We start from the raw sequence: 27909 nt of genomic DNA, 5'->3' as shown, positions 1-27909 counted from the left end.
CATCCCTACTGTCTTCCCCGTTCCTCCCATATACCAAATTCGTCTTCTCTCCCTCCTAACCAATCAAATTTGCCATTTTCAACTCTCATCAAAATTTGCCATTTTCAACTCAACATCAAAATTTGCCATCACCAATTCATCATCAGTCCCTCCTAGGGAGGGAGAGATGGAATCACCCCAATGTCTCATCCACGTCGTGATGCGTCTCACAAATCCTCACAGCAATCTCATTTCCTGCACAAAACAAAGAAAACACAGGTGTGGAGTCATCATCATCACCACAGGTAAGTGGCTGCGTATGGTGCGACAGGTTCATCAATCCTAACTATCTCCTAAATGACTTTAACAACTTTACACTACCCGGGGTCTTTCTCCGGCCAAACCATTGGCCCTCTTACACTATGGGTTCTAAAAACCAATTCCCATTGGCCAAACTGTGGTGCTCTTCAATTTGGGGTCTCACTCCCCCGATTCATCTCCCGGTGCCCTCGTACAATTTCTGGGCTGCGACGTGTACCTCTCCCAGTGGGTCTACCCACCTGCACACCTCCACCACTGCAGTTGCCTCCGAGCTTACCTGCTCCTTACCCTAACCTAACTACCAGGGGAAGGCCCTCTGGCACTCTCCCCACTCGGTGCCCTCTCTGGCACTGGGCTACCCGGGTCCATCCTCCGGATCCTCGGGCCCCATCCACAACTACCGGCTCCCAGAGCCCACCTGCGGCCTCACCTGGCCGACATCCTCACAGTGGTGGAGTGCCCAACCAACTACACACACTAACAGGCTACACGCCCAGCCATTTCCACAACACTAATGCACCCATTCACAACACCATTCTGCAACCGCACCACAAATGCCAATATCCAACCACAATTTACCTGTACCCTCTACCTAACACTTACACTACCCGCCCCGGGTACTCGTGAAAGGGGTCCACTCTTCCCCCATCCACACCTTCGCACCACGCACACCACTCCATACCACTTACTCCAACTCTCTCCACACACCTGTACTTGCACCCTGTGCTCTCACACCTGGTGCCACCTGCACCCTTCTCTCCCCAAGCGCATTCGCGCTGATCCACAACACTCACTACTCATACACTGCTCCACACACCTGTCCAGTTGCACACCTGTGCAATCACACCTGTCCAGTTGCACACCTGTGCAATCACACCTGTTCAATTCTCACAAACACGGCATCATCTCAGCTAACTACTCCCTTCTGAAACTTGCGCTTCCCAGTCGTCCCTTTAAACTATTGCGCTCCCACGTCATTATCATCCACTCTAATCTACCTGCGTCCCCACTACAGGTATCAGTCACTAACTAACCTTAACGTTACCTAAGGTCATCTTCGCTAGATCCCTATCAATATCCTAACCCACCCGGGCTAGTTTTCACTGCCATACACCCCATAAACTATTGCTCCTTTGCCCCCCACATGGGAAGGATGGTGGATTTGCCATCCCACCACATCGGGGGTCTCTCACTACTAATTTTGCACATCGAATTTCAACAAATTAAAAATTTGTCAATCACTGCCCATCATCTGCCAATCACTACTGCCAATCCCTTGCCAATCATCAAATTTTGTTTTTCTCCAATTTTGGGTCCAAAACACTAACCTCATCACCCAGTCGACTCACTAATACCTCTCGGTGCGCCAATCCCTGTCCAAAGCCCGGCTTCGTAAAGCCAAGCAATGGGTGCTGGTTGTTTTGTGCCTGCGGCTGGATGCGTCCGGCATTCGGGGCAGGGACGGGGGCGTACCCGGGCCGAGATCCCACGCATCACCTCGGCGTGGAGCCATCCAATGTCCCGATCTCGACCTGCCGGCACGTCTCAACAAAACGTGGTCGCCATAACGACCCTTCCTATCGGGCTGCCAGCTCCGCCTAGTGGAGCCTGGACGCGGCCGTTCAAAGCGAGGCCCAGCACGCACCGAGGGCCCGATTCGACTATAAGTCGTTCTAAACTCTACCCCGTCTAACGTCGATGCTTCACCTGCATGCTTACACCCCGCAGCCCGTTCCTTGCTCATACATGCAGCTGTTCCCATTCTCCTTGTACCGTTCCTTACACACCCAGGTACACCCATTCCACTCACAGCCTTGGTCACACACCTGACCACCGAACACTTTGGCACACATTCGTTGGTAGCACACCTCACCAACACACCGCTTCGCGCCCCCTCCTCTGTCACCTCCTCTGTGACAATCACAGGTGTGCCCTCATTCGCACACCCAACCACGTGCCTCACCACCAACTCCAGCGTGCATTCCCACTCACGCTCTACCATTCCAGGTGTGCATCCTTCCATCCCAGGTGTACATCCTCGCTCACCTGTCACAACTAACTCACGCTCCATGTCACTCTCACTACTTTCACCTCCATTCCTGACAGCGCACTCACCCTTATTCTTGACAGCACACTCTTTCCCCATGCACCTGTCCGTCACACACCTTTCTCGCGCACACTCTCCCGTTACACCCTCTGTAACACTCACCACAGGTGGACACTCTTCCTTACTTCTGACAGCGCACTCTTTCCTCATGCACCTGTCCGTCACACACCTTTCTCGCGCACACTCTCCCGTTACACCCTCTGTAACACTCACCACAGGTGGACACTCTTCCTTACTTCTGACAGCGCACTCTTTCCTCATGCACCTGTCCGTCACACACCTTCCTCGCGCACACTCTCCCGTCACACCCTCTGTAACACTCACCACAGGTGTGCATTCTTCCTTGCCTTTGACAGCGCACTCTTTCCCCATGCACCTGTCCGTCACACACCTTCCTCGCGCACACTCTCCCGTCACATCCTCTGTAACACTCACCACACCGCGCTTCCATGTGCCCCCTCGCACACGCGCTACGACCGACTCACTCTCGCCAGCACCCTCACTCCTTGGCACGCACTTTTTCCTCACACACCCCAGAGTCGGACTTTCTCGCACACCTCCTCTTTCGCACACCAGACCTGTCACACACCTCACCAACGGCCTTTCACGAACACCCGGGTCTATCTCGACCCCCAAGCTTCTTAAATCCCCTGGCGCATCATACGCACGACCATATTGGTCACCACTTACACCGGGTCCTCTTCCTCTTCGCTTCTCCTCCATCACCTGCGAATCCCTCATCCGGTTAATGAGCACATCATCACGATCCAAACACAGACTTTGGACCAATTCTTTTATCTCCTCTTTTATCTCCTTGTTATCCCCTCTCCGTCGCTTCTTAATTTCGCTCATCCCTTCTTCCACTTCTTCTAATTTGTGCTTCACCTCTTTTATTCCCCGGTACGTCTCCTCAAGCTCGTCCTCCAAGGCTACCTTGACCGTTTCCATGTGCGTCCTCACCTGCCGGTCCTTCGTCTCCATTACCTCTACCACCTCGTCCAACCTCGTTGTCAGTCCCTCACGTACCATCTGACATTCCCTCTTCGTCGCTATCAAGTCGTCTTTTAGTTCTTTCTGTGTCACTTTTAACCCTCCTAATACCGCAGTGTTCCTTTGAACCTGCTCCGTTAGTTCTTTTTGTCCCTCCGTCAGCTGTTCCACCTCCTGCGTCAGGACCTCTATGCCCCCCTGTAACTTTACAGTCGCCTTTCTCACCTCCTTTTCCATGTGCTCCTCACAGTGCCTCACCTCCTCGCGCACTCCTCCGACCTCCTCACTCACTCCTCTTCTGATCTCCTCTCCCATCACTTGCATCTCCTGCCCAGATGCCACCCTCATCTGCTCCATTTCCTCCCTGTGAGCATCCAGTTTGGTTTCTACCCCCATTCTGACCCCCTCTATCTGCTGCTCCATTTGTTTAACTTCCCTTTCCGCTTGGTCCCTCATGTCCCTCAATTTGCCTTCCATACTGTTTTCTAACCCCTCTAACCCATTTTTCACTCCCTCTATTTGATTCTCTTGAGCGGCCATTCTGTTTTCTACCCCCGTTAACCCATGTTTCACTCCCTCTATCTGATTCTCTTGAGCGGCCATTCTGTTTTCTACCCCCGTTAACCCATTCTTTACTTCTTTTATCCCGTTGTCTAACCCCTCAAATTTCTTTTCTAATCCCTCACCGGTACCCCTCATTTGGCCCTCCAATCGCTCACCCTGAGCATCCATCCGGTTCCCCATTACCCCCATTTGGCCCTCTATTCGTTCCATAAGGGCCCTCATTTGCAACATAAAAAGGTTCGGATCCACCAGGGGCGCTGCCACGGTCACGGGCGCGGTGACCAGCGAGGCGCCATTTTGCGCGTCTGCTACCCTCGCTGCTTCGCTCTCCTCACGTCCCTCAATTTGGTCCTGGACCGACCCTGCCTCACTCTCCCCTACCGGACCCCAGCCGTCTTGATCCGCCATAGCGCGACTTGCAAAATTCGAGTTTCGTAAAACAAAACAAATTTCGGCCGCTCCAAATTTTGACCAAATTTTTTTTTTCCTCTATTCGTTTTTTTTTTTCCTTCAAAATTTGGTCGGGCCTCGAATCTCACTCCCGACACCAATTGTTACAGATACGACTTTGATGGTATGGTGGGCCGAGCGGGATGGCCGCCGTATCCGTACAAGTTACCCGAATTACCCGACTATACTCGACGTTGACGAGCCGCGCTATGCTGGCTCAATAGGAAAGAGAAGACACCCGGCTGGATTATAATGACACAATACGACACCAGGGGTTCAGTTCTCAAGTATATTCGTACGGAAAAAGGTTAGATTACAGGGACAAGAGGGAAACATAGGAAGGTGGGCACTTAGACACAACCTTATATTAACCCTAGACAGACCACAGATAAACGGGACAACGCTGACTCACACGGGATTTGATGGCAAGGAAAGCGGCAGTCGATGGCTCAGGTGCACCTGGCTCAGGGACAGAATCACGTACGGTGGTGTCCAGCAGATGCGGGGAGGTCGCTCAGCGCTCGTGGGTCGCGACTTTGGTGGAGATGCCGGGGAGGTCGCTCAGCGCTCGGGAGGGTGGCGTCTTGTCCTTCCAAGCTCGGGGCGCATCTCACGTCACGTCCGGCGCGGGGCCGCGTATATCCGGCGGGGAGTCACGCCCTCGCTCGTTAGCTCCGCCCCATATGGCATCGGCCCATGGCTTCTCATTGGGTGCGGGGGTTACCGGCTCCGCCCTTGACGAGGGGCCGACAGGGAGCCCCCTTCTGGGTAACCCCGTCGAGCACATGTTCAATGGCGGCCAACCGAGCCGGAGTGAGGACGCAAAGCCGCTGTTGTTGTGGTTGTTGTTGGAGCTTGAGATGATGGGAAGAGATGCGGGGAGGTATGGGAAGGTCCTAAACTCCTACTGGTGCCATATCATCACATTCTGGTGCAACGAAGAGTCATAATTAATGGAAACAAGTCCTTAACTGACATAGATTAAGAATAACTAGCAAGATGTCCTATAATTGTCTACGTGTGGTGCGGGGGACCTGGGCACGACATTTAATGGGGGAATGAAGGGGAAGATCGGCTCTAATGGGTGTTGTTTACAGACAATGGGACTAGGGAATGGGGTAAGGGAGAGTTGGGGAGTATCGGAGAAAATAGGGGAATATTTACAAGCGGATATGGAGGCCAAATTCCATATTCGCAACAATATTATGCTGTGATTTTGTGAGGAACTTTGTTACTATTTTCTGTCGGTCTCTTCGACAGGAAGAAGAGCTTGAAGCAGCAGCAGCGGCCAGTCAGGGCTTGCAGGCAGATCTACGCCTGGCCTTCAAAAGGATAGCTGAGCTGCAGGCTGCATTGGAGGAGGAGCTCAATAGCGAAGGGGACGATAGAGATGGTCTTGATAGGTTGGTATACTCTTTTGTTCAGAAATCATTTTTCATAGGAAACAAGCATGTGCATGTTTGCTTTGAGAGCACTGATCTTTGTTACCCTGCACACATGAAGCAGAATGCTATGTTGAGGAATTGGTTCACTTTGTCTGTCTGTCTACAAACGTCAATTTATGATCGAGAAACAAGCTAATTTCAATTTAATGTTATACTGTATTTTGAACATGAATCGGAAAATGAACCTGAAGTTTAGCAGTACTTTGGCTTTGAATTCGTCCCAAGCGCATATGCACAGAGAGGAGTGAGATTTAAAAAAAATTCTGTCTGCCTGTCTGACAGTCAAACAAAATTGAGTAGTTCCAAACAGGAAACGTACTGTTTTTAAAGACATCATAAAAGGCACAAACAACAGGCACCAATAACTAACGTAACGTGTTAAATAAAGTGGTGTAAAAGACGCTGCATCAATGGTGGTAAACTTCGGAATGCTTTTTCTTCAACCTTTAAAATCTTTATTTTATTTCCATTGAATTATCTACTTGAACACTGTAGAACACAAATCGCTGTTTTGGCACTTTCAAAACCCTTCTGTTTAGCAGTACTTGGACAAAATATTACAGCATTTTTCGTCGTCACGTCAAATCTAATTTGCTCTTCACTGACCCCACCTATGTCATTGTTTCTCATGACTGCACAGTGTAATGTGTTCGACGAACTCTAGTTTTAATAGCTAAGACATTATTAGTATTATATTATTAATCAGCAAAGAATGATACCTTCCAAATGAGTTTTCTTACTGAGAGCAAAGAAAGAAAGTTAACCACAAAGTGCAGGATTCCATTTATCCACATTTAAAATAAGTATCTGCCTGTTTGGCTGCCGTGGTAGTTATAAACCATGAATGTAGCAAGTTGGTCGATCATTTGTTCGGCATTACATGAGAAAATTTGGCTTTTTGTCAGCTGACCTCCTAGAATTATAGATAAAGAAATCAAGTGTTTTTTTAATATACAGGGTGAGTCAAAAGTAGCGCCCAATTTCTGTTTATATATATATATATATATATTTCTGTCAGTTGATTGTTTGTTTGACATTTGTATTACAGTGTCCAAGAAGGTATAAATAAATGAATGACATGTTTATCTTTATCAGCTTTCGAAAGTTTATCAGCTTTCGGCTTGATGAAAACTTTCCCGGAAAGTGGATCGGCCACCGCGGTCCGATCGAGTGGCCGGCACTCTCCCCAGACCTGACACCTCCAGATTTCTTTCTTTGGGGGCTCATGAAAGACCTTGTTTATCGTGAAAAGCCTCGTACCATTCAGGAATTGAAGGCTCAAATCACTGCAAAGTTTGAGGAAATTGATATCGAACTCTGCAAGCGTGTGTGCCACTCTGTGCCTGCTCGGCTGCAATTGTGCATCGATCACGAGGGAGGGCACTTTGAAAATTGCAAGTAAAACAGCTTGGTACACTTCCGTAATAATTTTCCCCCGAATAAATGGTGAGATAAACATGTCATTCATTTATTTATACCTTCTTGTACACTTCTAATGCAAATGTCAAACAAACAATCAACTGACAGAAATATATATATATATATATATATATATATATATATATATATGTATGTATGTATGTATGTATGTATGTATGTATACATACACACGCACGCACGCACGCGCACACACACACACACACACACACACACACACACACACACACACACACACACACACACACACACACACACACATATATAAAAACAGAAATCTGGCGCTACTTTTGACTCACCCTGTATACAAATGCCAGGAAGCAGACAACTTACTGTTCTCTCTGAATGGTGATTTGTTCACCAGTACAATGCACCCGGCTTGTAGGATACCACATGGCAGGTCTTATTTGTACCAACTCTATAAGGAATGGTGTGTACTGTTGTGCATTTTAAATTCTCAGCACTTTATGTGTAGATTCTAAAATGATAGATGCTTACTACTACGTTTTATTTTTCTTCTTACACACTCCCTTCATTATGCTTTTATTATAAAATTAATTTGTTCAATTGTGCTTACTTATGTTTATCATTCACATGGTTATATCAGTACAATATTTGCATTCTCATGTTTTATCAATTTGGATATACAAATAGATACAGATATTGATAACCATCACAAATTGCCCTGAGGAATTTGAGTCAAGCAGGAAGTGTATATCGGCAACATCAGTACATCATCCAAGTAAGTCGAATAACCGCCTCCTGAAGGCCATGAATGAGTCCGCTGTGTTTTTGCTGATTAAAGTTATTGTGACAATTCTCCTGACTAGCTCTGTTTACCAAAGCTTATAATCCAAATCGTTATTACTGCTACCTTCAGATGGATTTGAACCGACAACCTGGAGGATGTCTGCGTCGGTCCAGTGTCCTCACCACTAGTCTGTATAAAAAAACCAAAAACAAAAAAACACCTTTAGAGGCCATTTCCCCCGCAAAGCGGGGGTGGCTTTTTCGGGCACCGTGGTTGTTGTTGTTATTGTTTTTTGGTCCCCTTTTTGAAGCAATGTTTTACGGCCGGATGCCCTTCCTGCCGCCAACCCTGTTTGTCGCCTCTTTCGACAAACAGGGAATTCCCAGTGAACTGGTACTCAATTAGCCGACCTCGGAAGGATGACAGGCTGAGTCAACCCCCTGGCGTTAATTCAGCGATTGACCGGGATTCGAACCCAGGATCCTAGGATCCTAAGCCGGCACCCTAGCCGCTAGCCCAACACCAGGCATGTTGTCTGACATGACAGTCTGTAATTTAAAAAAAAACATTTTAAAATCGTTATCAAGACTATGTGAAACAGGAGTATTATGAGAGAAAGGGTTAAAGTTCACAAGTTTGAAATAATAATTGAGTAATAAAACATCCCAAAATTGTGTTACATTTACCCTTCAATCCATCTTGGTAACACCCAGGCTCGGGAATCTGTCGCCTTGCGTGTCAGTCTGGCTGCAGTCCCACTTTTTCGATGCTGCAATAGATCATCATTGGATAAATCGGCCGAGTGGTTCAGCATGGCTCTTTAGCCACTGTCTTGGCAGAGTGGGCCTTGTTGTGACTTTGTTTCGTACTTTACCTTAGCCCATAACCCCCAAAGCTCTTTAACGTTGTGCCCACACCAACCCTTATGATGTTTTTAACCATTGTAATATGCACAACACGGATACAATTGTTTTAATTTGTTACGTCTAAAAGAGTCGTCATAGCTTGCCTTTTCTTCTTTACCTTCTCCCCCAAAAGGATTTCATTAATCTGAGAAGTATAAATCATAGTTTCCATTCTGACATGTTGGTGTTGTGTAAAGTCCATGTTGCGCAGATGTCGGTCTTTATTGTGGCACCAGTCGTCAAAGCATTGTAAACCAGGTTTCATGGTGTTACTAATTCCAAGGCTTCTTACTTTCCAAAGACAGCATGAAATCTTTCATTTATATTATTTCATGCTATCAGACACCACAGCCAACTTATCTTCCACTCAGAAGCTCAGTGTACTCTATTATGCAAAACTCACCTGCAAAGTAACTTGGCATTTCATAATCTGATCGAGAATGAAACACTGACTGGACAACTCAAAGCCAAGTATAGTAGGCCCGTTCAAATAGTTATTCACCAGTTAGTTAGACTTGAGACTTGATAAATTATGTTTCATTCGTTACCTCCACCACCAAAGGTGGACGAATGTTTTGTTTTCACTTCTGCCTGTGTGTTTGTCTATGACCAGGATATATCAAAAGGTTGTGGACAGGTTTAGATGAAATTTTGTGGAGAGGTTTGGGTGTGTGACAAGTACGAATTGATTAGATTTCGGTGAAGATCTGGATACTATAATTTTATAAGTGATTCTTCACCGTTGAGAGATAGGGCCAAAATAATATATAGCATAATATCTCAAAATGTTTTGGGAACTGAGTGGCGTGCTGATGAGGAGGGGAGTGTCGTTGAAGATGAAGAGAAAGGTGTATGCTGCATGTGTGAGAAGTGTTATGATTTATGGGAGCGACATGGATAATGAATGTAGAGCAGCAACAAAGGCTGGAAAGGGTGGAAATGCGAATGGTTCGGTGGATGTGTGGATTATTGTTGAGAGAGAGGAAGACAAATGATGAATTGTGAAAGATGATGGGAATAGAGCCTGTGATTGATGCTGTGAAGAGGAACAGGTTGAGATGGTTTGGTCATGTGTTGAGGAAGGTTGAAAGTGACTGGTTGAGAAGAGTGATGGAAATGAATGTGGAAGGAAGTAGAGGACGGGGAAGACCGAGAAAGACTTGGCTAAAGATGGTGGAAGAAGAAATGCGGGCAAGGGGGTTAACAAGGGTAGATGCAGAAAATAGGGCAAGATGGAGAACATTGTCATGGGGACCGCAAGACTAACCCCCGCTCTTGCAGGGAAAATGGCCTTAAAATGCCTGTTGTTGTTGTTTGTATCTCAAAAAGTTGTGGATGGAGTCTGACAAAACTTGGTGGATGAGTTGGTTACGTGACGATAACAAGCCGATTGGATTTTGTTTCAGGTCTGGATGCAAATCTAGCCTATCAGTGGGATACAAAACGTAAACTGTTCAGTTTGACAGAGGTATGCGCTACCGCAGTGCCATTCTAGTTCCATTTTATTGTCCCCCCGTCGCACCGCGGAGCGAAAGGGGGACTATGGTTTTCTCCTCCGTCCATGTGTCCGTCCGTCCCTGCGTGCGTGTGTGCGTGCGTGTGTAAGCCAAGGACCGCATTCGAATTTGGCGTGTGGGTGCAACCCACGTCAAAATCCAAGATGGCCACCGCCATGTATGTCTGACACCATGTATGTCTGAACCTTGTGAGCGGAATATCTTGAAAAATAAGCGAAGTACCGACTTCTTCTAATTTCTCTCACCAGCCATGGCTCCTCAGCAAAGGACTTCTGCGACTGACACAATCTGTCAATTTCCCGACCCGGATCTCAGTCAACGGAGCATTTTCTCTTCTGGACTTGGTTATGACTAACTTCCCTGAAAATGTTTGCTGCTCTTCTTCTGCTCCAATGGGCTCATCTGATCATGTGCTTGTTAAAGTGGACATCTCTCTGACCATTCTCAGGGAGCCTCCTCAGCGTCGACGAGTCTGGCATTTCACTCAGGCCAACTGGCACGGTCTTCAAGCAGCCATCAATCATCTGGACTGGTCTCCCATCTCTACCACCTCTGACATCAACTCATCCTGGGAATTCTTCCAAAGTAAATTGCTCTCTATCATGCACAGATTTATCCCATCTCATCTTCAGTTGTCATACCCTTCTTCCCGTCCATGGTACACGGAATCTTGTGGTGAGGCTGTTGCCCAGAAACAACTTGCCTTCATCTCCTGGAAAGCAAATCCAACGGAAGGAAATCTCATTTCCTTTCACAAAGCCCGAAACAAGTGTGTGTCCACCCTCAGGAGAGCCAGGAAACAATATCTCTCCGTTCTCAAGACCGAACACTCTTATCTGTCTCCCTCTTCCAAATGCTGGTGGTGTCTGGTCAAATCTGTTTCTGGTGTTTGTTCCCCCTCCATCCCCTCCCTTACCTCAAACGGCTACATAGCTGACTCCGCACGTGAAAAAGCTGAATGCCTCAACTCTGTGTTTGCCTCTAAATCTTGTGTCCCAAACCCATCCCTCTCTGTACCCACCGTACCCAGTCGTACCCAGCTGCTCCTGGACTCTGTGTCCTTTCTTCCTGACAAGGTGGAAAAGTTTCTGTCAACCCTCGACTCTGATTCTGCAACTGGACCTGACGGCATCAGCCCACGGGGCCTAAAATCCTGTTCCTCCGCTCTTTCACTCCCTCTCTCTGTTCTCTTCACCCTCTCTTTTGCTCAAGGTCAACTGCCATCTGCTTGGAAATCAGCCTACCTCACCGCTTTACACAAAAAAGGTGCAAAAACAGATCCGAGCAACGACAGACCAATCAGCCCTCTCCCAATTATCAGCAAAGTCATGGAATCCATCATTGCTTCGGATATAAAATCTTTCCTCTTCTCCAATGGCTTGATCTCTGATCATCAATTTGGTTTCAGACCAGGTCACTCTACTATGGACATGCTGCTTCTGCTGTCTCAACAATGGATGGAGGTCCTCAATGCCAAACAGGAAATTAGAGCTGTCTCCCTCGACATATCACGTGCCTTCGATACGGTCTGGCACCCCGCTCTGCTCACCAAACTCTCCTCCTTTGGTATCCATGGAAATCTCCACGCATGGCTGGCGGACTTCCTCTCTCGTCGTAGTCAACGTGTGGCCCTGAATGGGGTTCTCTCATCTCTTCCTGTTCAGGCTGGAGTTCCTCAAGGCAGTGTTCTGGGCCCTGTACTTTTTCTGGTCTTCATCAATGATCTCTCCGAATCTCTTGAAAATCCTCTCTATCTCTTTGCTGATGACTCCACTCTCTGCCGCTCCATTCCTCATCCCTCAGATCGGCAGTCTGCAGCCTCCTCACTCTCTGCAGACCTGGACAAAATCACTGACTGGGCAAACAAGTGGAACATGTCTTTCAATCCTGACAAATCTCACACTCTTACGATACAACAACAACAACATGCATTTTAAGGCCATCTTCCCTGCTAGAGCGGGGGTTAGCCTTACTTACTCTTACGATGTCTCTCCGAAAAGACCGACTCAACAACCCTCCCATCCACTTTCTGAATAATCCTCTCCAAGAAGATCTGTCACTCAAGCTTTTGGGTCTCACTATCTGCCATGATCTTTCCTGGGAAAACCACATTTCAAATCTGGCTCCAAAGCCAGTCGCCGACTGGGCATCCTCCCTCGTGCGAAGTCCTTCCTTGGCACACCTGAGCTCCTCACCACACACAAGGCTTTCATCCACAGCTCAATGGAATACTGCTCTCCCCTCTGGGCTGGTGCTCCTGCCTCACACCTAGCTCGTCTTCATGCTGGTGAAACCAAAGCGTTCAGAATCATTGGAATCTCCCGTGATGAAGCTACCTCCGAGGGCCTTTCACTTACTCACCGCAGACAGGTTGGTGGTCTTTCTGTCTTCTACCGACTCCTCTCCGGCCTTGCTCCTCCAGCTCTCTCTGGGCTCTGTCCCCCAAATATTCCTGAAGGTCGCACAAGATCTGCCTGCAGCCCTCTTATGGTTAAACTGCCAAAATCAAGACTCGCTGCTCACCTTCACTGTTTCATTCCTCTTTTCTCCCGCCTCTGGAACAAACTCCCCCACTCCCTTCACTCCCACTCCTCCCTCCAGGTCTTTAAAACAGCTGTGCACCACCATCTCTTATCTTCCCCCATCCAAAACCTTGATCTTTTCTACCCCCGCTAATTTCACCACAAATCCTCTTTTTTGAAATACCAACTTCTTTCCTGGAAGTCCTTGGTGGCCTTGTGTTTATACTTCTCCCACCCCCCCCCCCCATCTCCCCCCTTCCCACGCCGCCTCCCCCAAGCGCTCTCCCTCCCACACATTCCCGATGTCCCTCACAAATGTTGTGTTGATGTGCTTCCCCTTCTCTCCCCATCTTGTCTACCGCTCCATTTTTATATACTTTGGTTGTTTGTCTGTTTGATTTGTTTGTGTGATAAATGTTAGCTTTCACGAGCCTCGATTATGTATACAAAAAAAAAAATTAATAATAATAATCTGGTGTGTGGGTGTATCGAGACATAAGGAAGAAAGCTATTGAAAATTGGGTCACCACGTCAACATCCAAGATGGCCACCGCCATGTATGTCTGAACCTTGTGAGCGGAATATCTTGAAAAATAATCGAAGTACCAACTTCTAATCTGGTGTGTGTGTGTATCTATTCATAAGGAAGAAAGCTATTGAAAATTGGGCCGCCACGTCAAAATCCAAGATGGCCGCCTTGCGTCTTCCACTTTGTCAACTCACATCACCTCACCGACGGGGGACCTAGGCGTAACGCTTGTTTGGTTAATATTGGGAATTTATTGTTTGATAATGCTGTGGTTTCAGCAAGTGCCCTTTTGAATGCTTTTCAAGTGAAACAAGCTTTTGGTTTGGAATAATATTGGGTATGCAATGCCTTTGGTGAGTCGCTGGTAATGCTTTGTTCTATTTTGCTGCAATGGGTACTTTTAAAAACAATATTGGTGACTTTGTCAAGTCTCTTACTGCACCAGGACCACACCTTGCAGTCATGCATATCGGAACAGACAGCAGGAGCAGGTATTCATAATTCCACGCATTAAGCCGCAATTGCAGCTTCTAATCTCTCCTGTTCCGACTGTTCGTCCCCCTTGTACAATTACAATTATTTATTGACATTGGCTCTCTGTTTTCGCACGGTGGAAGTTGTGTTATTATTACAAGATGTGTTTTCCTACTAATTCAATTTGGAACCAATTTAATTTCTATTGTGCGAGTGCATAAGCTACCTCTGGGAGCAGAGTTATGGCTGATGGGCTGCATCAATTATTGTGAAAGACGAGTTGCTTTAGCATGCCCAGTTTGTGTCCTACCACTGGGGGACTTGAACTCAAACGTTCCAGAACCTGTAGATAATTGTATTTGCTCATCTTTTTCTTGTAATGGTGTTCCAGCTGTTCATGTTGGTACTAAATAGTTCATGTTGGTACTTGCAATTGCCTCCATTCCAACGTATAAAGTATTGTCTCCTTCAAACGTTCCTCCTAGCTTAGTTTAGCTATCTCTGGAATCAATTTAGTAGCTCAATGCTGTACCTGCTCTGTGGCAGCTATGTCCTTTCTCAGTTGTGATGACCAATACTGAACACTATATTCTAGATGGGGCCTCACTAAATTCTTATACAATGTTAAAACCACCTCTTTTGATTCATAAATCCCCCCCCCCCCCCCTACAAATACAACCTAAACCCTTGTTAGCTCCCTGGCACTATGCTGACTACTTACCTCCCCTCCAACCCCCCATACTATGACCACCCCCAGATCCTTCTTCTGTGTGACACGCTCCAAGACTGCCCCTTACATCATGTAATCTCTAATTTCATTATTCCCACCCATCCCCAGCTCCTTCCATTTATTTATGTTAAACCAATCTTTTTCCAATGCCAATCTCTGCCAATCTTTTGCCCAATCTATTAGAGCATCTAGACATTCCTGAATCTGATCACCCCCCGCCCCCCCCCCCCTCTCTACCCTCTCTCTCACCTCCAGGCTTTGTGTCATCTGAAAATTTAGAAAGCATACTCTTAACCCCACTATCCAAATCGTTGATGCAAATTATGAATAATAATGCTCCTCCCACTCACTCACAGCCACTTTCTGCATCCTATCACCAAGCCAGTTTCCAATCCAGTTAAGGTAGCTACCCAACCAGCCACTCTGCAAGCTTGACAACATCCTTTTGGAGTACCTTATCAAATGCCTTCTGAAAGTCAAATTATACTATAATACATTCATTGCACACCCGCAACTACCTTCCACCCAATCAGAAACTACTTCATAAAGCTCCAATAAATCTGTTAAACTATATCTCCCTCTAGTAAATCTGTGCTGGCTACATTTAATTGGATGGAAATTATTCAAATGGTTCCCTATCCGTTCCTTAATTAATGTCTCCAACACCTTCCCCATAAGTGAAGTCACGGTAACAGATCTATAGTTGCCCAATTCTTCTCTGGTTCTGGTGTTACACTTGCGGTGTTACATTGCTATTCTCCAATCCTCCGGCACCTGTTCTGACTCCAACGAACTGTTAAAGATATCGGCTAATACCTCGCTTATCTGCTCTGCCACCTCCCGCAATACTCTTTGATGCATATTATCCAGCCCTGGAGCTTTATCATCCCTCAATTTTTCGAACTGCTTCTTTACCTCCTCTATAGTCAGGTTCACCATGTGTTTTCGTTCAAATTTTTGGAGATTAGCAAAACTATATATTTTTGAAATATTCAGAGCATGAGGAATCCAAAAATTAACGTTGGCATTTGCGTAGACACCTGCATGGCCGCCATTTTGGATTTTCAAAATGGCCGCCATAAAATACATAATTTGCACTATCTCGGCTTCTAGTCAACCTAGAATCTTATTTAAATATGCTAATCCTATGTTTTCTGGGTCAAGAAAACCATTGGTGGGATCATTAGACTTCTAATCCTCACACTTGCTTCACTTTTAGGACTTTCCAGATGACACTCAGGACAGTGATGAAGATCTGTAAAAGCATATTCCTGAACGGTATAGACCTAGTAGATCCTGTGTATAGGAATTGTAGTTCAATCTGATACTAACAAGGCTGCTTTCTTGCTTTATCAACCCATACCTATAACTTCAAAGGACTTGCAATATCATGTATTATGTAATACAGTTATATCACAAATATAAAGACAATGGTTTTCAATTACCTTTGTTTGTTGCTTTTCTATAATCCTGAGCACTATTTTGAGGCCTTTATTGGATTCCTTGACCCAGAAAACATAGGATTAGCATATTTAATTAAGTTTCTAGGTTGACTAGAAGCCGAGATAGCGCAAAATATGTATTTTATGGCGGCCATTTTGAAAATCCAAAATCTGTGTCTGTGGCAAATGCCAACATTGATTTTCGGATTCTCCATGCTCTGATGATTCCAAAAATGTACAGGTTTGCTAATCTCCCAAAATTTTGAACGAAATTATATTTATTAACATAGTGAACCTGACTACTACTCAGACTTTAATCTTTTCTAAAAAAAAACATTGCTCACCCCTGAGGTAGATGCTCTCCACTGTTGGAAGTTCCCCTGCTGTTCCCGTGTAAAGGTGGAAGCAAAAAACTATTTAAAAGCGATTTAATAAGGCTTCTGTGCTATTTCTCAATGGGCCCACGCTCCTCCTAACCCTTTCCCTACCCCTTATATACTTAAATAATACCTTGCTGTTATGTTTAATATTCTTGCCTATGTCCTATGTCTATGCCGGTGTGTGCCCCGGTTTAGAATAGGTACACCATATCCCTGCGTGTCATGAGAGGCGACTAAAGGGTTGGCGTCAGGAAGGGCATCCGGACATAAAAACATTGCATCAGAAAGGAAACCATGATGATTGTCATGGGACCCGCAAGGCTAACCCATGCTCTAGCAGGGAAAATGGCCTAAAAAAAAGGGGGGGGGGGGAAATATCCTTTTCATATGGCCTACTTTATTACCGTCACCAGAAGAGAAGATATTTAACTTGGGTCAATTTGCTTGTCTGTTTCTCCGCACAGAACACAAGTATGTCTATTAATTACCCTGCGCTTGAGAAGCGAAACAGGGTTAAGGGATCGGGTGCGTACGTACAAGTCTGCATTTTTATAATTCATTTTCTTGGCAATGGTTGGTCCGATTGACACAAAATTTTCACCATAGGAGGACCTCCTGTTGAATATTTTAGTAATAATTATGACGTCATAGGTCACGTGGTATGGGCGCCATCTTGGAAAAACCGAGAAACTTTGCACCTCTATATCTCCGAAACCTCTCCATGAAAAAATTGAAACATGGCTCATTGTCAAGTACCATACTCCCCTTGGGGAATAACAGGTGTTAACTAGAACTGCACTCAGTGGAGAGCTTACCTCCGCCTGGTTGGCCATATCACTCAATGGTGAAGAATCGCTTTTAAAATTATACTCGCTGGATCTAGATCTGGATCTTCACCAAAATTGAATCGATTCTTCCTTGTCACACATACGACCTGTCCAACAAGTTTCGTCCAAATCCGCCCATAACTTTTTGAGATATCCTGCTACGTATCGTTTTTGGTGCTATCTCCCATTGGTGAAGAATCACGTAAAAAATCAAATAATTCCCATATCCGAATCCATATTCAGATCTTCATCAAAATCCAATCGAATCGTTATTGTCAAACACCCAACCGGTCCACCAAGTTTCGTCCAAATCCGCCCATAACTTTTTGAGATATCCTGCTATGTATAGTTTCTGGCCCTATCTCCCAATGGTGAAGAATCACTTTAAAAATTCTAGTAGCCGGAGCCGAATCCGGATCTTCACCAAAATCTAATCATTTCGTCCTTGTCACATACACTACATCGCTGCCAAATTTCGTCCGAATCCGTGCGCAACTTTTTGAGATATTTTGTTCACAAACGGACAAACAAACAAACAGATAGACAGACAGACATGAGTGAAAACATAACCTCCATCCACGTTTGGTGGTGGAGGTAATGATGATGCCATCAGTGTCTTGATGATGATGTCATAGTTCGACAATTACAATGTTTGATCTAATCAGTATGAAATTTTTGAGTCACTTCTGGACAATTTGGTTGACATAATTAAATTGATAACATCATAATTCGGCAGCCATGTTGGATTGAACATAAAAACGTTAAAAATCTTCTCCAGAACAGCTGACCAGATCGATGCCAAACTTCATGCACATGATCTCCTTGCCTTTGGGAGTGTTGGATATCCATAAATAAATCGCAGGTCACATGGTCTGGCAGCCGTATTGGATTTAATCTAAAATCGTTAAAATCCACTTTTACAGAACGGCTGGACAGATTGAGGGGAACCTTCACACACATGTTCCCCAAGCCTTGAAGATACCATGGTGTTCACGAATAAATCATAGGTTACATGGTCTGGTCATGTCACTGTCTGGGCATCCTCCGTCGTGCGAAGTCCTTCCTTGGCACACCTGAGCTCCTCACCACATACAAGGCTTTCATCCGCAGCTCAATGGAATACTGTTCCCCCCTCTGGGCCGGTGCTCCTGCCTCACACCTTGCTCGGCTTCACGCTGTTGAAACCAAAGCATTCAGAATCATTGGAATCTCCTGCGATGAAGCTAACTCCGAGGGCCTTTAACTCACTCACCGTAGGCAGGTTGGTGGTTTTTCTGTCTTCTACCGACTCCTCTCCGGCCTTGCTCCCCCAGCTCTATCTGTGCTCTGTCCCCCCAATATTCCTTCAGGTCGCACAAGATTTGCCTGCAACCCTCTTATGGTTAAACTGCCAAAATCAAGGCTCTCTGCTCACCTTCACTCTTTCATTCCCCTTTTCTCCCGCCTCTGGAACAAACTCCCCCACTCCCTTCAATCCCACTCCTCCCTCCAGGTCTTTAAAACAGCTGTGCACCACCATCTCTTATCTTCCCCCATCCAAAACCTTGATCTTTTCTACCCCTGCTAATTCACACCAGATACACTTTTTTGAAATTCCAACTTCTTTCCTGGAAGTCCTTGCAGTGTCCATATGTTTTATACCCCTCCCACCTCCCCCCAAGCCCTCACCCTCCCACAGTTCTCTCGATGTTCTTGCTCTCAAATGTTGTGCTTGTGTCCGTCCTTCACCCTCTCTCCCCATCTTGTCTACTGCTCCCCTTATTTTGTGTGTCGGTTTGACTTTTTGTGTGATGAATGTTAGCTCTTTCACGAGCCTCGATCTTGTATACAAAAAAAACCCCCCCAAAAAAACCATGTTGGATCAATGGAAAAAATATCTGAAACAGTTGAACCTATCAAAGTGAAACTTTCCATATATCATCTAACACCATTGCTGCATGTAGTGTGAAAATTATTATGGCATCAGTCATGTAGTTTGGCAGCCATCCTGGATAGGAAAATGAACCTTATCCAATCAACACAAAACTTCACACACCTTATCCCCTATACAATTGGAGCCAGAGTATAAATTTATGATGTCATAGGTCACATGGTTGGGCAGGCATATTAGATCTAAACGAAAATCTTTGAAAATCTTCTTCTCTGAAACCGCTTAACCGATCAATGCGAAACTTTAATTGATCAACTACCCATGGGAAATATTGTTTGATAAAAGTGACATCATCGGTCACTGTTCTGGCAGCCATATTTAATCAAGGCAAATCAAAAAAACAGAAGAGTTGGCTCACACCAAGTCCTCAAGACTGCTCAGGGTAAGTATTCTTTGAATACCATTACATACTATTGAAATGATAATGGTAATGATCATGATAATGATACATATAATGATAATTATGGTAGTGATAATGGTGCATAACAATAATGATAATTATGGTAGTGATAATGGTGCATAACAATAATGATAATGATAATGGTACCTAATGATAATTATAATGGTATATAATGATAATTATAATGGTACATAACTATTGTGGTACATAATGATAATGATACAGAATGATAATAATAATAATAACTAGAACACCACTCGGTAGAGTGCACACCCCTGCCAGGCTGAACAGTTTAGCTTTTGTATCCCACTAATAGGCCGGATCTGCATCCAGACCTAAACGAAAATCAAATCAGCTTGTTCTTGTCACCTAACCAACTCATCCAACAAGTTTTTTTTCCATCTATAACTTCTTCAAATATCATGCTATATATCGTTTTTGGTCCTATCTTCCAGTCATTTAAAAATTTAAAAAAAAACTAGTGTCCGCATCCAGATCCGGATCTTCACCAAAATCTAATAAGTTTGTCCTTGTTACACGCCCAACCTGACCAGCAAGTTTCGTCCGAATCTGTCTGTAACTTTTTGAGATATCAAACTCACAGACAGACAGACAGACAGACAGACAGACAAACAGACAGGTAAAAACATAACCTTCCATACAGTTTTGGTGGCAGAGATAATGATAATGGTACATAATGATAATAATAATAATGATACATGATAATGGTAATTAGAATGACACGTAATAATAATGAAATCAATAATGGTAATAATAATGACATAATGATAATGACGACAATGATAATTGTACATAATGATAATACTACTGACAATATTGAAAATAATAACAGATAATAATCATAATAATGATGATACTGCTAATTAATCCTATGTGAGTACACCTATTAATTACATACTTTTGGAATGTAAGTATGTCCATTAATTACATACCAGTGCAATCAAATAACTGACCAAATACAGCATTGGAGTATCAGGAGAAATCCAAATAAACAAATATGGACTCATCAGGAAGAACCTGGATAGGATTTTGATTTTGGCTGCCCCCTCCTCTACCCTCAAAACCTATCCAGGCACAGCCAGGTGAACCTCACATTATTTGCAAGATTCACCCCTCCATCGACAAAGAAAAATAAAGGAGAGAGGGAGTGGAAAAAGAACCTCTCACCATTACCCCTCACCCCCCACCCCATCCGTCCCCCCTCCCCCCCCCCCCCCCCCCCCCACACACACACACACGCACACAACCTTTAACCCATGCGTACATCTATTAATTGCGTACTAATGAAATGTGAGTACTTCATCTATTAATTACATTTCATTGGATGTATGTACGTCTATTTAATTATGTTCTGTTTAAACGTGAGTTTCACCTTGAGTGTGTCTATTAATTAAGTCCATTAATTATGTTGGATTGGAATGTACCTTTTAGACCTGTATACCTTTTAGACCCCTTTATCTTTCGAGCAATTTTTCCCCTGCACTTGCGTCACACCAGGAGTCATGTAAAAGCATCCTACGCATATCTTACTCTTCTTCCAATGTCTAATCTCTATCCACACAGAACCCTCTCCATCGATTCCCTCTTCAATGTCGTGCATTTCTCTCGATACAATACTCTTTCACCCAGATTGCCACATCTCCTCCCTTTTTCTCTTTCCTTTCACATCTATAAACCCTGTAGCTTTGAATTCCTGTCTTCCAGTTAGATTGCTCACTAAACCATGTCTCGCTTACAGCAACTGTCATATTCCTCACCATCCATCCTAGCTCTTCCATCTTTCCATTCAAGCTCCTGGCATTCGTGTACAGCACTAAACCTTTCCTGTCCATTACCCACCACCTGATACCCAACCCTCCAACCTCATCCTCAGTTTCTAGTCTAAAGAAAAGTCCAAATTTATTTTTCAAGGACCACCGCAAATTTCCCTTCCCTGCCCCCCTTCTATGAAGCACTCTGCCACCTGATCACATACCCTCGCTATGACCATACACTCTGTTTATTAAAAACGTTTAATAAAATAATAGATACACACAAAGCCATGGTATAGTTCTTGCTTATGCTGGCCTGTGTCACTGTACAACTTACCGGTGCACACCTTGTTAAACAGTGGAGAAAGATGGTGGGAGGAGTGGAAAGAGAAAACGCAAAAACCATTCCCTTTTTCATCAGATTCGGGTCCACAGAGGTTGATTCTCTGTCTATTGTGTAAATTCTATTTACATTGACGGCTGTCACATTTTCTGCGGAACGGTTGGCCGGGGCAAGGGAGCAGGGTGGGAAGATTACGGGGCAATGAAAAGATGAGGACGCGAGTAGTGGAAGGATCATGAGGTGAAAAAAGGTAAATTAGATTCTTTAAATTCCCATGGAATAGCACAGCCAAGCCTGCACGCGAATCTGCCATTGGTTCCAGGGTGTAAATGTCAATTGCGTTTTTAACGGTTTTTTGCTGGCTTCCACGAACGCAACACGGGGTGCATTGGTGTCAGGAGTTTGGTGTGTGGGAAGAGGTGCAGAGGCAGAGGTTAAGTGAAGAGCATTTTACAAAGAGTCTTAACCTCTCAACATAGATGCAGGGGCCACAGGGACAGCTTGTAGCTTGGGGAAATTCATTTGAAAAGGTTGTCGAGGGTGGGCAAAGGACGTGTTAGCTTTTTGAGTGCAATGAAACTGGATGTATCCTTAATGATTGGCTCTGGCTCTTTTACCTCTTTAGCTCTTTAGTTTGGAAATTGGCTCTTTTACCAGCGCAGGTCAAATATTAGGGCTATGAAATGAAAAAATATATTAAGAAACCATATTGGTCTCCGAACATTTTCTTTCACGTCCTGGAAAGACAAGGCACGTACTGTTAATGGACTTTTCGTTAAGGTGTATTTCGAGTCCACAGGGATGCAAACTAATTTTCAACATGTTTTTTTTGTGGAATGATGCACAGGTGGCTGAATGAGCTTTGGTGAATAGGGTCACTGACTTGACTACAAAATGCAGTGCATTGTGAGAAGGCCTGGATTAAGTGGGGGTAGAGGTGACTTTTTTGTTTGTTTTTTTGTATACAAGATTCCGAAACGAACTGGAAGCAAACAAAGAAACAAGAACAAATTCGATGTCACTCGAGCTTCGGAATTAAATGATGTTTGTGATGAAATACCCACATTTCAGGAAGATGTCACAATAATCTGATTTACAAAAGAAACCTCTTGGACGCCAAATTGAGGCCTTGACCACTGTAGAGATGAGGTTCTGAGCTCTGAAGCCCTATTGGTTGAGCAAGGCAGTAATCCCCTTTCCCTTCTGCCCAACCCATCACTTTTCACTTTGCCTTATCTTGTACAATCATGGTCATTTCAGTGCGTAATAGCATTGGAGAGGCCATGCGAGGGATTCCAATTAGAACAATGACACATTTGAACATGACAAATGACCCACGAATATGCGACTTGTCTTCATTAATTCAAATTCCAACTCGGAAAAGATTAACAGTTCCACTGTTTGCGCATAAGACGTACAGAAAGATCGAGAGATGGATCTTGTTTTCATTTTGACGAGGATTTCTCATATGCAGCGAATATCTTAGTTTTTTATTCAACTGCATTATTTAGAACCAAAAATGTTCAACATTGCTAATCCCAATAAATGAATTGTATCATTTTGAGGTTATTTTTCTGGCTTCCTATGAGGACACTTACAGATTTTCGAGCATCTCATTTTATTTACGGATATCCCTTCTTTTCTTTTTTTAATATAAATAATGTGATGTTTGACAAAAACGTTTAAATCAAGACAATGCCACTTATTCCGAAGCTATTGTTGGAGTTATGGAGCCAAGCCAGTCAGGTGGATTGTGTATTCCACACTAATTAATTTCCTTTCGACGTCTGGATTTTCATAAAATTTTATTTTGAGCTCTTGATGAAACTCCGTGATAGAACCTACTGCAAATCTTCTTGAATTCCCCACCTGAAGATATCTCGATTCGCAAATGTCCTTAAAGATAGGTTCCTTTTCCTTTGGTGAGCTCTTTCCCGGTGGAAACACTTACGCATACTGTAAATGGGTGGGCACGTTACGAAACCCCGTGAATGTGCAGCCTGTGTGCTTTCAATGCAAATGTGGGCCTCAGTTGTAAATTTTGTGGAAATTCACATCTTTCCTCAATTGCATTAGGATTTTCGATTCACTGTGCGAGTTTATGGAAAATAGTGCCCTTTGGTGAATTCCCACAGGCAAAAAAAGGCCTGCGAATCATCCAGGTGAATGCTGTCTGACAACTACATGTCATGCAATCACACCGATCTGACTTGGATTGAAGATTGAAATATAAATTCGTTATTTTGTTGCAGCTCGCTGAATCCTTTTGTGAAATTGAAAAATAATGTTTATGTTTATTTTTGTGTTAACCATTTTCGGTTTACTCCCATGATGGAACAATACTTTTCCAGGTATTGATTACTCATTTTCCTCGATCAATAGTACATATGATGAATACTGGTCTCTGTGAAGGCTCTTTCTTTTCTCTTCTGAACAGTATTTTTTTTCTTCACCTCCCCCAACCCCACACCACTCCATCTACCCTCTTCCTCTCCACCAAGTGACGAATTTGAAAGTGATTCGGACGGTGATGGTGTCCTCAAACAAAGAAGCACGTGGCGGAGTACAAACCGCTGGAATGATGATCCTTGCCTTCTTGGGACAACGTAAGCCTCAAACGTGTGTGTGTGTGTGTGTGTGTGTGTGTGTGTGTGTGTGTGTGTGTGTGTGTGTGTGTGTGTGTGTGTGTGTGTGTGTGTGTGTGTGTGTGTGTGTGTGTGTGTGTGTGTGTGTGTGTGTGTGTGTGTGTGTGTGTGTGTGTGTGTGTGTGTGTGTGTGTGTGTGTGTGTGTGTGCATTACTTTGTGGTTATAGTGTTCCATGGGTACAGGCACTCTCTCGAATCTTGACATGACTGTGCGTTCGATCATTCCCTAAAAAACAATGTCATGGCTGCTTCACCACCACTCGTATATAGGGGGTGCAGGTTCTTCTTGGACACCAGTGTATAAAAGATTTCTGGATAAGTTCGCAGAGATTATGAAACGCGTTGCAAAATTACCGACAGTCGATCATAAAACTCCATAAACCCCATAAAGCTCTATGAACATGTCGTCAATGCATGCATTTTGGGAACAAGAAAGCCGGGCGGTGCAGATCAGATCAGAATGCACAATCTGAGTAGAAAGAGATGAATCCGCCCCTGCCTTCATACAACTCTTGTAAGTCAATAAATATGCTCATACAATATATTTTAGACAAGGCTGGACCATCGGGTTTACCTGGTTAAAGTTGGACTGATGGCTCCGAATGCTTGTGATACAGGTATAAATTCCATATACCCTATGTGTGTATTTGTCCATTGTCTGCTGATGTCCTTGTCATTCACACCAAAGGCCACTTCATTATTTATACTGTATATGTTCTCCATGTGATTTATTACAAGCTCCACTATAAGTCTTAGGGTTTAGAGTTGAACCAATTTGAAAAAAATTGTTTAACATCTTCATGCATTGAAGGAAAGAATGTGGGGGAAAAAAAGGAGGAAGTTCATTTATTTACTTATTACTTATCAGGTGTTGGTTATGCGACTTAAAAGCAGAAATTTGGTCGGGGAAGGAACTGTCAATTTTGTATTTAACCAAATGCAGTCGCCTTCTCCCTACTACCAGCTGTCATATCATCTTCCACATTTATTTCCCACAATATAGAAACTCAAGAGCTTTTTAAACATCAAAATCTTTATTCATTGTACAACCATTCAGGTACTTGTGATGATAACTTTGTTTTTCCACTCTACCGGTGTCTCATGGTGTTCCGATTCCTTCCCCTCATTGCTCAGGCAAGATGACAGCTCAGAAGATGATTTTGATGAGCACATCCCTGCAATGCGGCACGTTCTGGCAAGCGATGCCTCCACCTGACTTTTTACCCCGACTCTTATCGTGAATCTTCTTCGCTCGATTTCTGTGCCACTTTGCACTTAAAAAAAAAAACTCAAGGAAGAATCTCCATATACATAATGCTTTGCAATCGCAATATTTGTCTGCTTGTGTCAACAACCAACCTCCGCTGCCTCTTTATTTGTTGATATTAAATGATGATCAGCGATGTTTAACAGACCAAAAGCACTCCATGAATAACAGGAATTCGTTTTTCTTGATGAGAAAGAGATCCCCTCACCACCGGACCTCCCCACCACCACCAGTAATCGTACTGAATATTTGTTATTATCTCTAGCTGTCTGATTGCTATCATATTTTCTTAAGTTTCTATTTCCCCTCAAAAATTATATAATTATTTTGACAAAATTATTTTGCACGACTTTGTTTACTGTTTGTTCATTGGGAATTTGCTTCTGTCGCTCTCTTGCTGCCATGGAAACCGAAGACAGAGATTGATGATGAGGGATTCTTGTTTCGGGTCAAAGAAAGAGCACATTGAGCCTTGCCACAAGACCAATTTATGGCAACTTGCTTGAAACCGTGTTTTATTTTACCATTGTATCCATTTTGTGGTCCACACATGACCGGAGTGCTTGTTGTTTCCACGGAGCAGCCATGATTCCCAGGAATCTATTGCATCTCAGATAAGCAGGAAACGAGCATGAAGGTGGAGTTGAAACAAGGTCTTGATCCAAAAAGTAATTTCCCCATTTATACCTTTGCAAATACTCTTTTGATATTGTGCATTTTCACATTCCTTGTAACCCATGCACATCCTATTCATTCAGCTACCCATCCATCTATCCATGAGCCTAATGTGAAGTAAATGTAATCCGATTGGAAGACAGGAAGAAGATGTATGGATATCACATCTCAGCCAAGGTAATTGATGAATAGCAGGACAGATGGGGGATGGAAACTGCATGATTGAAATCCTTTCTTCTTTACCCACCCTGCTTTAACGTTACATTACAACCCTCCAACCTGAGGATAATTTCAGGACTTCTCTGTCTTGTCTATCTTAAATGTTTTACCGATCACAAAATGAACCCCTCTCCTTCCGCCAGCTCCATGCGAGGATTAGTATTTGTAAAATGTTTTCGGTTTCTGTGGGGGAGGGATAGTGATGCAGCTTTCACACCTCACCTAGCAGTAAGGTGCACTCTACCAGCCCATTAGGAAATTGGAATTACTTAAGGGTGTGTTGTACAAAGTCTCTTAGCTTTACAGAGCGGGACGTAGATTTGTTCCAGCAAGACTTATGGAGCATCGCCCATAAAAATGGCCGATGCAGGAAGACAGAGCCTGAAATGCCATCTGCGCCTCCTAAAGATGTGGATTTCGTGAGTTTGTACGGTGGCAAAGTGAAAACATCGACTCTTTTTGGTTTGTAGGTTCATTCCAGGCAGGTCTGGACCACAGCCCACCTGGGGAAATTAGTTGGCTGGTCGGTGGGATGGCATCACTGCCCCCCTTTTTCTTGGCAGTGACATCACAAGCACGAAACAAATTTATGATCATCTGGAGAAAATGATGGGGTTATGGAAGACGTGCAGAACAGGTGGGATTTGGGGAAGAGGTGAGGGGGCTGATGGGTTTTGGGAGAGAGGGAATGCATGGAAACAAGGTGGATGGAATTGGGAGGTAAGCAGTACTCAGACTATCTTCAACTCCTGAAAAGTTTATCGTTATGGAATGCTACAGGGATATTACAGTGATTATTGCAGTGAGTTTTTTATGCTTGAGATTTCTGTCTGCATTTGTTTAAACACACACAAAAAAAATGGCTGGTGTACTGACATATTCTTACCTGATCTTTGAAAGACATTTCTTTCTGTGATTTATCACGTCGACTTTGCTATGCTTTGATGTGGACTTGGGTTACAACTTGTTGCGTTTTCTGAATATCTTGTATGTGGCAAGGGTGGAATGAATAAACCAAGAATATATATATATATGACTGATTATAGATTTATTAATGGCATTTTGGTCTAAAATATTGCTAACCACACGTTGCTACAGTGGCACGGGCTTGTTTAAACTGAGGATGATGACCTCACTGAATTTGAGATGCTGTGTTGTCATGATTTACACCAATCATAATACAAACATTTATTTTGTACAAATTTATTTGTAATATTGATGATATTATTTATTTGTAATTTATTTGTAATATTGGTGATATTATTTATTTGTAATTTATTTGTAATC

The 27909-nt window shown here is 44.0% G+C and overlaps 1 protein-coding gene across 5 annotated transcripts in view; it reads left to right on the top strand.

Moving 5' to 3' along the window:
* Positions 1-27651, top strand: part of MYO18A (myosin XVIIIA) — a 377134-nt gene extending 349483 nt beyond the window's left edge. For all 5 annotated transcript variants that reach the window (XM_078780216.1, XM_078780215.1, XM_078780213.1 and 2 more), the window contains 3 exons: positions 5672-5814; positions 24317-24421; positions 25596-27651. In XM_078780216.1, coding sequence (XP_078636342.1) covers positions 5672-5814; positions 24317-24421; positions 25596-25677 — 330 coding nt within the window. In that variant the 3' untranslated portion in view covers positions 25678-27651. The remainder of the gene's footprint in view (positions 1-5671; positions 5815-24316; positions 24422-25595) is intronic.
* Positions 27652-27909: the final 258 nt, after the last annotated feature.

This window comes from Myxine glutinosa, chromosome 6, assembly GCF_964187855.1.
Source record: "Myxine glutinosa chromosome 6, kmMyxGlut1.1, whole genome shotgun sequence".
NCBI lineage: Eukaryota > Metazoa > Chordata > Myxini > Myxiniformes > Myxinidae > Myxine > Myxine glutinosa.
Note: the sequence above shows the minus strand (reverse complement) of the source record. Positions and strands in the feature narration are given on the sequence as shown.